This window comes from Colius striatus, chromosome 7, assembly GCF_028858725.1.
Source record: "Colius striatus isolate bColStr4 chromosome 7, bColStr4.1.hap1, whole genome shotgun sequence".
Taxonomy (NCBI): domain Eukaryota; kingdom Metazoa; phylum Chordata; class Aves; order Coliiformes; family Coliidae; genus Colius; species Colius striatus.
Genome location: NC_084765.1, coordinates 1,145,659 through 1,161,517, shown reverse-complemented (window position 1 = coordinate 1,161,517; position 15,859 = coordinate 1,145,659). Strand labels below are relative to the sequence as shown.

Genomic DNA, 15,859 nt, shown 5'->3' with positions numbered 1-15,859 from the left:
CACACGGACAGACAGACAGACAGACGGAGCTGTGGAGAGACAGGAGCGGGCGGCTGGGGAGGAGAGAAGGAAGGTGCAGGGTTAGAGAGGTGCCAGCACCACGCTGGGGGGTCTGGCTGTGAGTCCCTGGCCATGGGTGTCCGTGTGTCCCTGGCCACGGGTGTCCGTGTGTCCCTGGGCTCCTCGGCAGCCGGGTCCTGGAAGCGCACGCTGCTTGGTGAAAGCACGACGCTGCTGCATGTCCCAGACCCCTCCACATCCCCCCTGCCGAGCCAGCACAGAGCCTGAACCTCCCAGCTCTGGCAAGTGGCACACAGAACCCCTCACTGCCCACCCGAGCTGTGTGCCAGGGGCTGCCCAGCCCTGCAGCTCCCCACTGCCCACCCGAGCTGTGTGCCAGGGGCTGCCCAGCCCTGCAGCTCCCCATTGCCCACCCAACCTGTGTGCCAGGGGCTGCCCAGCCCAGCAGCTCCCCACTGCCCACCCGAGCTGTGTGCCAGGGGCTGCCCAGCCCTGCAGCTCCCCACTGCCCACCCAAGCTGTGTGTCAGGGGCTGCACAGCCCAGTAGCTCCCCATTGCCCACCTGAGCTGTGTGCCAGGGGCTGCCCAGCCCAGCAGCTCCCCACTGCCCACCCAACCTGTGTGCCAGGGGCTGCCCAGCCCTGCAGCTCCCCATTGCCCACCCAAGCTGTGTGCCAGGGGCTGCCAAGCCCAGCAGTACCCCACTGCCCACCTGAGCTGTGTGCCAGGGGCTGCCCAGCCCTGCAGCTCCCCATTGCCCACCCAAGCTGTGTGCCAGGGGCTGCCAAGCCCAGCAGTACCCCACTGCCCACCTGAGCTGTGTGCCAGGGGCTGCCAAGCCCAGCAGTACCCCACTGCCCACCTGAGCTGTGTGCCAGGGGCTGCCAAGCCCAGCAGTACCCCACTGCCCACCCGAGCTGGGTGCCAGGGGCTGCCCAGCCCAGCAGTACCTCACTGCCCACCTGAGCTGGGTGCCAGGGGCTGCCCAGCCCAGCAGTACCTCACTGCCCACCTGAGCTGGGTGCCAGGGGCTGCCCAGCCCAGCAACGTCCTGCTGGCATTGGGGGACTTGAAAAGCCCCCATGCCCATCGCTCAGATCCCTCATGGATGCCCACAGGGCTGTGTGGGCTCTGCCAGAGCTGGGTGCCGTGCTGTGGGGAGGGGATGTGCCTCCCCTGCAGCCCCAGCTGGGCACTGCCAGCCCCACTGTGGCCAGGAGGAGCTGGCCAGGCTGTGCCCTGGCAGAGGGATGCCTGAGGTAGCCCCACAAGCCTGCACCCCAATAAGGTGGTGCAATAAGGAGGCCAGCCAAGGGAGGACATTTGCCCCAGGCAGGGACTGTTTCCTTCCTGGGGTTCCAACCCTGGCTGCTCCCAAGAGCCCTTTGAGGTGCCAGGGGGCAGAGCTGGAGTGCCAGCCCCCTGCCTCACTCCCTGCCCAACGCCATAAGATGCTTCAGCTCTTCTCTCCTTCCTCACCACGTCCCTGCTGCCCGTGGCCCAGACCCAGGGCATCCCTGGGGACACCCACACTGAGCTCTCTGTGCCTCCATCCAGCCCTGCCAGAGGAGACATCGCTCTCTGCTCTCAAGTAATGAGTCATAAGAGCACACAGGCTCCAGCTGCCCCAGGGGAGGTTGAGGCTGGAGCTGAGGCAGAACTGTTTCCCTGAGAGGGGTGTGAGCCCCTGTGCCAGGCTGCCCAGGGAGCTGGGGCAGTGCCCAGCCCTGGAGGGACCCCAAAGCTGTGGGGCTGAGGCTGTGCGTCAGTGCTGGGCTGGGCAGGGGGAGGGCTCCAGCAGCTCCAAGGCTTTTCCCAACCATGATGACTGTGTGGTTCAATGCCCACAGCCCAGTGGGTGACCAGGAGGGGTAGCTGAGGGTACTGCAGAGACCCACTCAGCCTTCCAGAGCCCATCTCCCCCTGGGGCCAGGGAACCTGGGGACACTTCCAGCCCAGCTGCAGCAGGAGCAGGGATCAGCTTTGGCACAGCATTGGGCACCAGCCCTCACTCAAGTCTCCCTGGCAGCTCTTGCTGCCCCTGAGACAGAGCTGGGCAAACAACCATTGCCAAAGCTCCCCCTGCCAGGGCTGGGCTGGCCACAGAGCTCCTGGCTGGGAGCAGAGGGATGGCCACTCATCCAGCACATGGGCACAGCATCCAGGGCTGGGCATGGCATCCCCCATGGGCAGAGAGGCTCCTGGTGCCCCAAACCCCCTGCCCCTTTCCCCCCTACCCCCAACCCTGGCACCTACTTGATGGTTTTCTTTTCACTGCGGCCTCGGCTGGAGTCTGGAGTCCCCACAGTCTCCAGGGAAGTCTTGTAACGCTTTCCCTGCCAAGAGGAGAGCAGAGAGAGGTCAGGGGGTGCCCAGGAGTCCCCCACCACAGCAGCAGAGTGTGTGGGAGGGAGCTGCCAGGGCTGCACTCTCACCAGGTGATGGGTTTGTCCTGCTTTTCCCCCTCCTCCCTGACACCTTCCTGCTCACTGGGCTCCATCCCACCAAAACACAGAGGAAAACTCCCACCAGCTTCATCCCTCAGCCACTGAAGGCACTGGGGAGATGGACCTGGCTCCTGGGCACCACCCCAAAGGGCTGCAGGGCAAGGGGGGGGCTTCATACCCTGTGTTGCCCCAAGGACAGAGCAGCCCCCACCTCCTGTGCATCCTCCCACAGCCTCACCAGGCCAGGAACAGGTAATTTTAGGATGAATTGCACCTCAGTTAATTGAGTTCACCTTCCCCAGTGAAGCAGGAAGAGCTGCTGTATGGTAATGAAGCCAGAGCTCCTTCCTAACTGGGGCTCCTAATCAGGGCACTTGACTGTGATTTTTGCTTTGCTCCCATCCAGGGCAGACAACAGTGCAATTAGTGGCAATTAACAAACAATTAGCAGTGGAGGCTGCAGTGGGTGGGATGGGAGCAGCTGCTGGAGCAGCCCCAGGGTTGTGGAGCTGCCCTCCTGCCCATGGACCTGGGAGCATCCCTGCTGCCAGAGCCAGTCCTATCCGTGAAACAGAGGCTGCTCCTCCCTTCTCCTTCTCCCCAGCCTCATCAGCTCTGCACAGAGCCATCCTGCACCCTCAGCACCATCTCCTTGGAGCCAGGATGTGCTCCTCAGATGTCTATGCCTGAGGCTACAGGGCTGCTGGATCTCCTTGGATGCCCACAGGCTAATCCTGCCAGAGGTTACAGAGGTGCCCAATCTCCTGCTGAGAGCTGCAGGGATGCTGGATCTTCTCAGATGCCCATGGGCTAATCCTGCTGAGAGCTGCAGGGATGCCTGAGCTCCTTGGTCACCCATGGGCTAATCCTGCCAGGGGCTACAGGGCTGCTGGATCTCCTTGAATGGTCACAGGCTAATCCTGCCAGAGGTTACAGAGATGCCCAATCTCCTTCAATGCCAATGGGCTAATCCTGCTGGGAGCTGCAGGGATGCTGGACCTTCTCAGATGCCCATGGGCTAATCCTGCTGGGGGCTGCAGGGGTGCTGAATCTCCTCAGATGCCCATGGGCTAATCCTGCTGGGAGCTGCAGGGGTGCTGAATCTCCTCAGATGCCCATGGGCTAATCCTGCTGGGAGCTGCAGGGGTGCTGAATCTCCTCAGATGCCCATGGGCTAATCCTGCTGGGAGCTGCAGGGATGCTGGACCTTCTCAGATGCCCATGGGCTAATCCTGCTGGGGGATGCTGGATCTCCTCAGATGCCCATGGGCTAATCCTGCTGGGGGCTGCAGGGATGCTGGATCTCCTCAGATGCCCATGGGCTAATCCTGCTGGGGGCTGCAGGGATGCTTCACCTCCTTGGACACCCACAGACTAAATCCTGCCTGAGCTTCCAGAGATGGCCAACGTCCTTGGATGCCCATGGGCTAATCCTGAAGGGGCTCAGTCCTGCGCCCTGTGCTCACCATTGTCCCCATCTGGCCATGGCACAGGGCTTGTGGGGACACAGCAGCACGCTGGCCCTTGCTCTCCTGGCACCAGGCAGGCAGGACCAGCTGGGCAGGGGCTCAGCAGCTCTGGCCCTGCTTCCCACGTGCCGTTCCAGCTCTGTGCTCTCAAGGGCCGGCCGGGCTGTGCCTTTCTATTCCCAGCCTCAGCGTCTTCCCAGCCAATTTAGACTTGTTTGTTCCTCTGCCAGCTTCATCCTTGGGCACAACCACCTTCTCTCCTTCTCCTCCCTGGTGCTTAACTCTCTGCCACCTTCTTTTGCAGCCTGCCCTTCCCCGAGGGGCACCGGTGAGGAAGCCCCTTCCCACCCACCCACCTCTCCTCCCTCATCCCCACCAGCCCCCTCTCTCCCCTCCCTGGGGGATTGTTGCCTTGCCACAGTGCAGGGGGAGCCAGGGTGGGCATCTCCCACACGTGAGGAGCCAGGGTGGGCATCTCCCACGAGGGAAGAGCCGCAGCCATGGCAGCACTTGACCCAGATTTGAATCTGATGGCGAGGGAAACGCGGTGGAGCACACGGGTGGGCTGGGTCCTGATGGCTTGCTCCAGGAAAAGGAGGAGGAGGAAGGATGCAGGGCAAGAGGGAGAGCTGTCCCAAGCCAAAGGCTGTCCTGCAGCAGTGGGGCTCAGGGTGTGGGGGAGGCTGGGTGCTGTGGTGCTGGGGTGGGGGGCACAGCGGGCTGCACGGTGCCCGGCGTTGCCAGGGATGGGCTGGCTGCCTTCCCACTGGGCTCTTCCAGGCAGGAGTGTGCCCAGCAGGACAGAGGCCAGGTTGTTACAGCTCATCACAAGTCTCTCTCTCTCTCTCCATACACATTTGGGTGCTTCCCTTTATGCTGCACAAACAGTTTCACCCCAAACATTTCATTATCACATCTCCTAAAGAGAAGCTGCAGCCAACACCCAGCTCAAAGCGCTCAGGCAAAGGCCAGGACCCCCATGCCAGCCCACCCCAGGGCCTGGGGAAGGAAAGGGGATGCCCTGTGCCCACCCCAGAGCCCTGGCTGGTGCAGGGACACTCACCAGTTTGCGCTGGCACCACTGGCAGATCCCGCAGAGGACGATGGTGACGCTAAGGCTGACGGTGATGATGGCTGAGACCAGGAGGACGTCGCGGGAGGGAGCCCCTGGGGGGAAGCAGAGCTGTGCTCAGGGAAAGGGGGTCAGCACAGGGGGTGTCCCTGCTGTGGGCATGACCACAGCACCCTGCACACAGCATCTGAGGGCAGGGAGGGCAAACGTGGGGAGCGTGGTCCAGCTCACAGGCTCCAAGCCCATCATATGTGCCCACAGCACAGTGGCCCTGGGCTGCTGACAGCATGCACCGGGCTCCCAGCAGGATGCCTGGGCTCCCAGCAGGATGCCCTGGCTCCCAGCACTCCCCAGGAGCTGAGGTTGGAGCAGAGCAAGAGCTCTAATCTCTCCTGGCACCCTGGCAGGGTTGGCATGTCCTGCAAAGGTGTCACCTCGTGCCTCCCGCAGCATCTCAGCATCACAGATGAGTTCTGTGTCCCTTCCCCTCTCACCTTCTTAACCCTCCACCTCTCCCCTTGCCCATCCCTTCCCCATCCTTTCACCTTCTCCATGCTCTTCCCTTTCTCCTTCCTCTTCCCCCTCCCCATGCTGTGTCTCCTTCCCCTCTCCCAGCGCCTCCACACAAGCTGCCCCCAGTTTCCTCGCTGGCCCTGTGTCCTTCCCACGGGTGCCCCACAGCCACCCCACCACAGGGCTTCCTCTTTGGGTCAGCCAAACCCACCCAGACCCACCCCAGAGGCTGCTGGGGAAGGGATCAGGCACTGGGACCCTCTGCTCATCCCCAGCCTGGCCATGGGGACAACATTGGGGACCCTAAAAGTGGGAGAGGAGCCCTCTGCTGCTCCAGCATCACCCTCCATGGGCACTGGGGTCGGTTCTGGGGCCAGGCAGACATCTCACAGGCATCTCCTGCTCCCCTCCTGCACCTCAGCAGCCTTGGGGGCAGGAAAACCCGTCACCAGCCCCTCAGAGACCCATCCTGCCCCTTGGTATGGGGTGTCCCTGGCATCCAGCAGCCTTGGCACGGGGGATATGGACCCAAGGTGGCTTTGAGGGGGTCACTGGACCCCCCCAGCCCAGCACAGCCCCATCCCCTGGCAGGACCCCCGTGCTGGCAGCCCTGTGGAGACCCCACAGGCATCTCTGGATGCCAGGCTGTGGCTGGAGCTGTGGCTGGCAGTGGGAAGTGGCAGGGCTGGAGCTGCCTGCCCAGAGCTCCACTGCAGCATAAATATTAAACAATCATGGTTAATAATTAATTGGCCTGCAGCCCTTGTTATTGTAATGCAATTTGCCACTGGCTCAGGGGCTGGGGGGAGTCAGGGGGGCTCAAGCAGCCAGCCTGAGGCTCGAGCATCCCAGGGGAGGGTCCCCAGTGCCACTGCTGCCCCAGTCCCACCCCAGCACCTGCAGCTCTGTGGCCTTTGTGGAGAAGCAACAAGGATGGTGGCAACAAAAGCCCCTTTGAAACTCCCTTCAGCCCCTGCCAGGGTGGGAGGGAAGGAGAAGGAGGATGGTGAAGTCACCCCAGGAGAGGTTTGGGGGAGAGGGAGTGAGGGGGTGTGGGGTCAGAGGTCCTGAGCCACCAGTAGCCCCCTGCCAGTGGCACAGGCAGCTGGCACACGTGCTCCCTCCATCCCAAAGCCAGGGAGGGGGCCCCTCCATCACTCCTCTGTCACGAGAAGCCTGTGTATAAACCTCCCTTAGCAACTGTTGCCTAGGAGGGAATTTGGGACCAGCCCTTAATTTCAAACATCTCTAAACCTGAGTGAGAAAAGCTGCTGGGGGGGTGTAAAGCAGCTGAGCCAGCACAGAGGGCTGGGGCAGCAACCCCTTGGGATGCTCTCCGTGAGGAGGGACCCTGAGCAGTCCAGCTTTGGCCCATGGGCAGGCTGGTGTGGCTAGGAATGGAGGGGTGAGCCCTCCTCTACACCCCTAAACTGCTGCCTCACCCTCCTGGTGCTCCCTGCAGCCTGCCTGGGGCCACTGTGATGTGCTAAAAGCAAGGTGCCCTGCCTAGGAGCTGGGCAAGAAGTGGGCTACTGACTGTGGGGAGAGGGAGTCCAGCATAATGGCCAGCTCCAAGAGATGCTTGGGGGTCAAATCCCTCCTGAGTGTCATCTGCTGAGGGGGGAAACCAAAGGGAAGAAGGTGAGGGGGCAGCAGTGCAGCAGGGAGCCTGGCTGCTGGTGAGGGACGTCGGTGTGTGCTGCTTCCAAGTGCCCTGTGCCACCACAGCCTGGCATCACCCACTCAGCCTGCTCAGGCTGCACGCCACGAGGCTGGGGGCTTGCTGATAGCGTGGCTCCCAGCCCCCAGTGACCTCCAGGTGACAGCCCACACTGCACAGGGACACGTGCTGGCCACATCACCGGGGCTGTGGGATGTTGGACCCCTCCCTCCTTACCCCAGCTGCTGCCACCCTCAGCATGATTTAAATGCCTCGTTTTCCAGGCAATTAGCACTGGTTGATTAGAGAAGCTGAGCTGAGTGGAGCTCCCTGGCTTGTCCCCAGCCCTGGGGCCCTGGCCTGGGGCTCTCCTGGGCTCCCTGTGCCAGCAGCACGAGCTCTGTGCCCGGGGCACCCAGCACCAGAGGGGTGGGTGGCCCTGGGCACGGTGGCTGGAGGGGACATGGGGGCAACAGGGCTTGAGGCTGCCCACCCCTCAGTGCCCACAGGGGCTGGGGAAGGGGGTGGCACAGCCCTGCAGCTCTTGCACCAGGGTTCACTGCTGCCTGGCAGGGTGGAATTGCCCTTGGCCAGGCGGTCAGCGATCACCCACCTCAGCAGCACACAGGAGAGGGTCCAAGTGGCACGGGGGAGAGAGAGAGAGGGTCTCCAGGGCTGATCCTCACCTTGGCACAGAGGATCCATGCACTTGGCCACCTCCATTGGAGCCCCCCCTCCGTGCCCACAGCTCTCAGGGGGTTTGGGAGAGGGCACCGTGCCCACAGAGCCGCCGGTGCCACCTCAGGTGTGAGCCACAGCCACGGTGCCTGCAGAGGAAAGGCTGCAAAAGCCACCCCTGGCACAGGGAGAGGTGCAGAGATCCCAGAGGGATTGCTCTGCCCTGGACAGCCTGTGAGCTGCCCATCCTGGCACATCAGCCTGGCAAAGGTGAGGAGCTGCCAGAGAGAACTCGATGCCAACGGAGTCACGGTACGGCTGAGCACTGGCAGCGTGCTGGGGGGGCTGGTGGGTGATGGTGGCACAGATGGGCACCCCTGCATGGGAAACCCAGCCTGGGGGTATGCCAGCCTGCTCCCCTCTCCTCACTGGCCTTGGTCTTCTTCTTGGTGAGATTTGGTGGCCCTGTGCATCCCCAGGGCTTTGGGCATCGTGGTGGCCACAGAATGAGAAAGGTTTGGGTTGGAGAAGCTCTATGAGCCCACTCCCTGCCCTCCCCTTGCCCAGCCCAGCGCTGAGCCACAGCCCTCAGCACCTCAGCCCATGGCTTTGGGGTCTCTCCAGGGCTGGGCACTCCCCCAGCTCCCTGGGCAGCCTGGCACAGGGGCTGACACCCCTCTCAGGGAAACAGCTCTGCCTCAGCTCCAGCCTCAACTTGGGGCAACTTGAGCCCATTTCCCCTTGTGCTGTCACTTGTAAAGTGGGAAAAGAGACTGACCCACATCCTCTGCAAACTCCTGTCAGGGAGTGTCAGAGAGTGCTGCTGGCTGCCCTCAGCCTCCTCTTCTCCAAACTCAACACCCCCATTCCCTCAGCCCCTCCCCAGCACCCTCGTGCTCCAGCCCCTTCCCCAGCTGCAGCCCCTCAGTGTCCCTGTGGCAGCGAGTGAGGGGCCCAACACTGATCCCAGCCCTGGAGCTGCAGCCTCCCCAGTGCCCAGCACAGGGGCAACACCAAACCAAAGCCTCACAGACCCCTCCTCCCCATCCCCACCCCCATCCCCATCCCCATCTCCATCCCCATCCCCATCCCTCCAGTTGTGTTCTCTGGGAGCAGCACTCAGAGCCTCTCCCTGCAGCCATCCCCACCACAGCTCCAAGCAGAGAAGCTTCTCCTGGTGCCAAACTGCCTGTGGCCACCGCTGCTGCCATCACTGAACGGGCACCAACGTGCCAAAGGGAGATGGGGAGCGGGAGAAGGTGCCAAGGCAGAGGCACAGCCCCACCACTGGGCACGGGGATGGGGAGGCTTAGCCTGAGCAGGGATGATGGTGCTGGGGAGATGGTGATGAGTGGAGGAACACCACAGGGAGTGAGGGGCCTCATCCTGCCCAGCCTGGCATCCCTGTGCCACGGGAGGGCCGTGCCATGGCAGGGGGCCACGGGGCGGGGAGCGAGGCGGCCGCTTTGCCACGCTGGGGCTTCCCAGATGCTGTTTGCCTGGCTCCAGGCCATTAATTCCTCCTCTTCTCATCCTCCCACTCATTTGCTAGATATTTCCCAAACCTCTTATTTTTAGGTTGCAGCTGAAAAGCTGTGAATTTGCAGCTTTCCTCTCCTGTGCAGGATCCCGGGTGCAATGCGGGTGGGAGCGGGGCAGGACCATGGCTGGGCTGGAGGGACCCTTGGCTGGGCACCCAGGGGCTGCTGCCAGCATGCAAAAGCACCAAAGAGGGCTGAGGCCTCGCCATCATCCCTGGGAACAACCCACTGGGCACTTGGAGGCTGCTTTCTCTGTGTGCCACCAGGCAGAGCCACGGAGCTGGAGGGCTGAGATGGGTGGGTTTGGCTGTGCCACCTGCCTGGGGGCTGTTTGTGGCCACAAGCTGCTTGGTGGGGGATGTCAGGAGGCTGACAGCCATCCTGCTGCCTCGGGGAGGGGGGTTCCTGGTCAGCATCCCACTGCTGGATGAGCCCCAGAGGGGGGAGAGGAGCAGCACAGCACCGCAGCTCAGCACCCAAAGGCGTAGCTGGGGCGAGAGGGAAGGGAACAGGTGTCTGGTCTCCATCTGTGCATCTGTCTGTCTATCTGTGCATCCTCCCCTCCAACACAGCCATCAATCTCTCACCCATCCATCCATCCATCCATCCATCCATCCATCCATCCATCCCTCCATCCCTCGTACACATCTGCTTCTCCATCCAGCCATCTGTCCAGCCCCCGGAGCTGTCAATCTGTCTGGCTCTGCCTCCCCCACATAGAGCTTGTCTTGTCCCAGGGGGCTTTGCCTCTGGACACCCACAGACCCCTGGCATCCCATGGGATGGGCTGTCTTGGTGCCAGGCACTCCCACAAGCAGCACCTCCTCTCTCCCCCAGCACCCACGTGCCCAGTGCTGCCAAGGATGCCAATGCCCACGGGCACCGTGGCAGTGCCACAGCTCAAAACACCAAGCAGCTCCTTCCCAGTGCCCAGGTGCAGCCAGGCATCCCCTGTCCCAAGCTGCTGCCATCCCTGGCTGTGTCCCTCAGGCCCTGGTGCCACGGTGAGGGGCAGAGTGAGGAGCCTGTGTGATGGTGTTTTGCTGTTGAAGTCGCTGGGTCCCTCACACACTTGGGGTTTATTCTGTGCCACCTTCATGGAGCAATCCCCTGCTGCTGCTTTGGGCACCACACAGGGGTTATGCCTCAGCCACACAGCCCTCCTGAGTGGTTGGACTTGATCCTAAAGGTCTTTCCCAACCGAAATGATTCTCTGACTGATTCCCTGACACCAATGGGCATCACAGCAAACACACCAGCGTGGCAGAGCTCACCCTGCTGCCAGGGGCTGTGGCCATTGGCACAGATCAGCCCCAAGGAGAAGTGACCCAGAGCTCCCAACATCTACCCCAGAATCAGCCTGGTCAGTGGGAGAGGACACCCAGTGCCCTATGGCATCCCCCCTGCCTGTGCCCCTGCCCTGCTCCCACCCGCTCCTGTGCCCCTCAGCAAAGCCACGAGGCGCTTGGCCCCGGCCCCACGGGCACAGCAGACCCCATGGCACCCTCAGGCGAGCCCCCTGTGCCAGCTGGGGCTGCCACCCCTACCCACAACCCCTCCCACGAGCAGGAGCTGGCGCTGGAGGGAGCATTTGGCGAGTGCCAGCTCCTTCCCCTGGCGCTGGGCTATTTTTGGCTGAGGATTTCCGGCGAGCCGTGTGGTTTCTGTGCCTCGTGGTCCTCACCACATCTCCTGAGGAGAGTCCAGAAGCCTCTGAGGACTTTCAGCCCCACACTCACCCATTTCATCTCCTCCACCATTTCACCCCACCCCCCTGACAGCCCCACAACAGCCCTCATCTCCCAGCAAGGCTGTGGACCCGTGCTCCGGAGCATCCCTGCCCCCAAACGCAAACCCCACAGCCCTAATTGTGCCTTCTTGTCCCCCACACCCCACGGGCATCATCCCTTACCCCCTAAGCAGCCCCAGCCCTACCTCAGCAGGGCTCAGAAACCTCTCCTGGCAGCAGCAGCGGGCTCAGAGGAGCAGGCTGAGGCTCTCCTGCCGAGTGGCACTGCCAGCTCTGGCGCAGCCACCACCACTTAGCCTCTCGCCCCAGGGCCCTCCATCATCCCCAGGCTCTTCGGGTGACAGCAGGACAGAGGGAGGCAGAGAGCCAGAGGCTGCTGGGTGACAGGAGGCAGCAGTCTCCCTGTGCCATCCCATCCCTGCTTGCTTCCCTGGCCCTCCCTCCCTCCCCGTCTTCCTCCCCAGGCGATGCCCCCTCAGTCACCACAGCCTGGGACCCCTGCCAGGGCTGAGCTGTGTGCCCAGGAGGGCTCGGTGCTGGTGGGATGCTCAGCATCAGCCACAGCCCCCAAACCACGGGGTTGGTGGAGCTGGGGGAGGAAGAGGAGGGTCCAGAGCGGAGCACATGGGAAGATGGAGAAACGCAGCTGGGAGGGGAGGAGAGAGGAGACAGAGGAGGGGAATAAGGAGCTGAGGAAGGCCCCAGATGGAGGGCTGGAGACACAGAAGTGTGGGTAGGTGCCTGGGTGATGTGGGGCTGGTGGAAATCCTCCTTCAGCCCCTAGTCCTTGGTCTGAATCCTCTGGTGACACACGCTGCGACCCTCGGGGGAGCAGGGAGGACCTGCCATGGGGGAGTGGGGACGGTCACCCATCGGCCCACAGACCCGTGTGGAGGGGAAGAGCCGTGCTCATTTCCTTCCAGGGCTGCCCAGAGGCCCCCAAAGCGCAGCCTGAGGATGGTCCCCACGGTGTCCCCCACTCAGGGGACAGGGAGAAGAGCTGATGCTGCACCAAGCTGTCCCTCCAGCTCCATCCCCAGCAGCGCTGCCGGCCGCTTCCCTTTCAAACCTCATTAACTCCCTGCAAGGTGACCCTCTCTCTCCTCTCCTCTCCTCTCCTCTCCTCTCCTCTCCTCTCCTCTCCTCTCCTCTCCTCTCCTCTCCTCTCCTCTCCTCTCCTCTCCTCTCCTCTCCTCTCCTCTCCTCTCCTCTCCTCTCCTCTCCTCTCCTCTCCTCTCCTCTCCTCTCCTCTCCTCTCCTCTCCTCTCCTCTCCCTCTCCTCTCCTCTCCTCTCCTCTCCTCTCCTCTCCTCTCCTCTCCTCTCCTCTGAGTGGAGGGCTCACAGGACACCCCGAGCTCACAGCCGGGGCACGGAGCAACCCCCGTTACCGCCACCCAGCCGCCAGCCAGAGCCACTCAGGACCCTGCTCTGGGCACAGCCCAACCCACCTCCCCACAAGCCCACCCCGGATCCAGCCCAACACGCTCCCGTCTCCAGTGGCAGCCGGGGGAGCCCCCGCCCGACGCCGCCGCTGCCGCTTTGCCTTTGCACACAGCGCCTGAGCGCCGCCGGCTCTTGGAAAGCCCTTCCCCTGCTCAAGCCATCCATAATAGATCTTGTAGCCGAGCCCCCAGGGGCCGGGCGGCGGGAGCAGGGGGGGGTGGCAGCGATATTATCCGCATCTGTCTTCATTCTCCGCTCCCCCGCCCCTCCCCGGCAGCTGAAAAGCCGCGAGATCAGGCGGTGGAAAAGCCGCCTCCAGCTCCTCTCCTGCTTCTTGGCATGGGGGGGTGAGTGGGGGGGATCAGGCACACCTGCAGACCGGCCCCCCCTCTTTGAACGCAGCCCTTCTTACCCCCCCCGGGCTCCAGTGCTTGTCTTTGCTGTCCCCCGGTCGTGCGTGTGGCCCTGGGACACGTGTGGGTCCCCCCGGGGTGTGGGGAGACTGAAGGGGTTGGGGATGACGGGGAGAAAGAGGTGGGACCCCTGAGAGAGTGGGAGAGAGCCTGGAGCTGGGGGGGGCTCAGCACGGACAGAGCCTGGAGCTGGGGGGGGCTCAGCACGGACACCCCACTCCCACGGGGGACGCGATGGAGCTGCCATGGAGGGGACAAAGGGACAGGGTGAGGCCGCTGAAGATGCTCCGAGGCGCCGGGCAGGAGCATCCCCCCGGGCTTGAGCCGGCTCCCAGCTCAGCAGACGGGCTCGGGGGACTGCCAGGGTGCTGAACCCCGACCCCGAGCAGGATGGGGGTGGCGGGAGGCGGGGGATGGAGGCAGCGGTGCCGTGCGGGACGCGCGGCTGCAGCAGGTGCCTGGCTCCCAGCGAGGCCGGGCAGCCCGACGCTCTTTGTCTGCCTCCCCTCCCCGGCTGTCACGCTTCTCCCCTTCATCCTCCACGCACACATCCCAGCCCCCCCGCCTCGCTCCTCAGCAGCCCGTTTGGAATCTGGCTGTTGGCTGTCGTCCCCAGCCCCGGGGACCTGCTCCCACAGCCCCAGCGCGCAGATCTCTCTCCACCTCCCGCCCCGAGGCAGCGCCGGGGGGAAAACAGGCAGCTGCCTGGTTATTGATTCACCATCTCCGACGCGGCACGGCTCCGGCCGGCTGACACGGAGCCTGGGAGGGTGGGGATGGGGGGCGAGGGGGCCCAGGGCACCCCAGAAGCTGTTGGATGCGCTGAGAAGATGAAGAGGTTGGGGTGCAACCGCCTCCCCAAAAAGAGGGGGATGGATGGCGCCAGCAGCAGGGGTGGGGATGGGGATGGGGATGGAGGGGAGGAGGGAGCTGTCCTGTGCCCCTGGGGCTGGCGTGGGTGGCATGAGAGACATCGTGCCTGTGGCACAGAGGGCACCTTTGTCTTCGAGCCCGGTGTCTGCCCGACATCACGGGACACGGGAGGCGCAGGGGCACAGCCCCCCCCGGCAGCACAGCCCCCCGCAGCCCCCCAGCAAAGCCACACAGCTGGGGGCAGCTGCCACGGGAAGCACCTCGGCTCAATCCCCAATCCAAACGCCTCTGGCTAGCTGAGACCAGGCTCCCCTCGGGCATCTCCCACCCCAGACCCAGAGCTCTCACCCCCAGCATCACCTCTGAGCTCCTCCACCTCGCCCGCACCCCCCCAAAGCCCCCTCTCCCTGGGCAGTGAAGTACAGCGCAGAGGGCAGCAAACTTTCCCCATGGCATCTTCTCCCCCCATGAAACGCAGCCAGTGCTGGGGGTCGCAGCCCCTGTCCCCTACACGGTGACACAGAGCACGGTGATGAGGCTGCTGAAGGACCTGGGCAGGGATTCTCAGGGGCACGGGCATCGCTTCACCCCGGGAAGCAGCGTGGCAAACCCCTGGCTCTTGCCAAACCCAGCGGGGGTGTGAGCCACCAGCACCCTGCCAGCCTCCATCAGTGGGGCCGGCCCCAGCACCCGCCTGGTACCGTGGCACTGGAGGAAAAGCAAGGGCAGGGGGAAGCAGGGAATGGAGCAGACGGTGTCCCAGCACCAGCTGAGAGTTGCCAGCACAGGGGGGATTCACCCCAGGCCCCACCAAAACACCCCCCGGCCTAGGGTACCACGGCACAGCCGCAGCCGGTGACGTGGGAGAACTCCCACGTGATGGGACACCCATCAGCCAGGGACCACAGGGCTTGGGGAGAGGGGACATGGGGTCTGTCCCCCCAAAACCCCAGCAGCTCAGCCTCTGCCTCTTCACCTTGCAGCCGTGCCGAGCCGCGGTGGCACAGGCAGCTGGCAGCAGCCCACCGCGGGGCTGCCCAGTGGGGGTGAGCAGGCAAAGTGTGGGGGGGCCGGGGGCAGAGGCAAAGTTTGGAGGGCACAGCAACCTCGGGCAGCAGGAGGGAAGGGCAGCCCTGCCCACCTTGCTGCCCGCGGGGACAGGCTGGGTGTCCCCTCTCCGCCACCGACCCGCCGGGTGACCTTGGGCCAGGCAGCCGGCAGCGCCGTGCCGCGCTCCCCTCCCGGCACCGCATCCCCCTGGGGTCGTGGGGGGCACGGGACCCAGGCGAGAGCTCAGCCTCGGGGCAGCACGACGCCTCACCCCCAAGGTGGCTCGTCCTGAGCCCGCCGGGTAGCCCCGAGGCTGTCACCTAGCGTGGGTGACGGCGTGCGGGGGTCCCCGGCGCTTGCCCCATCCCGCCGGCCCCCGCAGGCCTGGCCGTGGCCGGCGCCCGCAGCTCGCCCCAGCGACACGCACCGGCAGCGCACCCGCCGTCCCCTCCCCGCCTCGCTGCTCCCCCGCGTCCCCGCCGGCACGTCCCCCCGCCGCCGCAGGACACGCCGTCCTTCTGCCCGCCGCCGGCCGCCTCCCGGGCCCCGGCACACGCGGCGGGTGAGGGCTGCGGGGCCCCGGGGCAGCCGCGTCCTGCCGCCGGCGTCCCTCGTCCCCCGCACCGGCTGCCGGCCCTCACCGCGCGCCCGCACGCCCAAAAGCGCCCCGGCAGCGTCCCAGATTGCTCGGTACAGGGCCGAGCGATGCATTCGGAGCATGAGCTCAGCAAAACCGCGCCGGCGAAAGCCCCTTCCCCCGGCGCCCACCCCGGCAGGTGAAGGTGCAGCGGGACGGCGCCGGGGGCCGGGGCTGGGGGACCCCTCGGAAGGAAGGATGGAGGAGGCGAGGGATGGGGAAGGGGGGTGACGTGCTGCCCACTGGATGCCCGTCAGGCTGCCGGCGCCCAGCGGGGGCTGGGGGCTCAC

The 15,859-nt window shown here is 64.5% G+C and overlaps 1 protein-coding gene across 1 annotated transcript in view; it reads right to left on the bottom strand.

Annotated features, from left to right (window-relative positions):
* SYT7 (synaptotagmin 7) overlaps positions 1 to 15,643 on the bottom strand; it is a 31,373-nt gene extending 15,730 nt beyond the window's left edge. The window contains exons 1-3 of the mRNA XM_061999564.1: positions 15,253 to 15,643; positions 5,002 to 5,105; positions 2,279 to 2,358 (exon numbers count right to left, since the gene is read on the bottom strand). Coding sequence (XP_061855548.1) covers positions 2,279 to 2,358; positions 5,002 to 5,105; positions 15,253 to 15,643 — 575 coding nt within the window. The remainder of the gene's footprint in view (positions 1 to 2,278; positions 2,359 to 5,001; positions 5,106 to 15,252) is intronic.
* Positions 15,644 to 15,859: the final 216 nt, after the last annotated feature.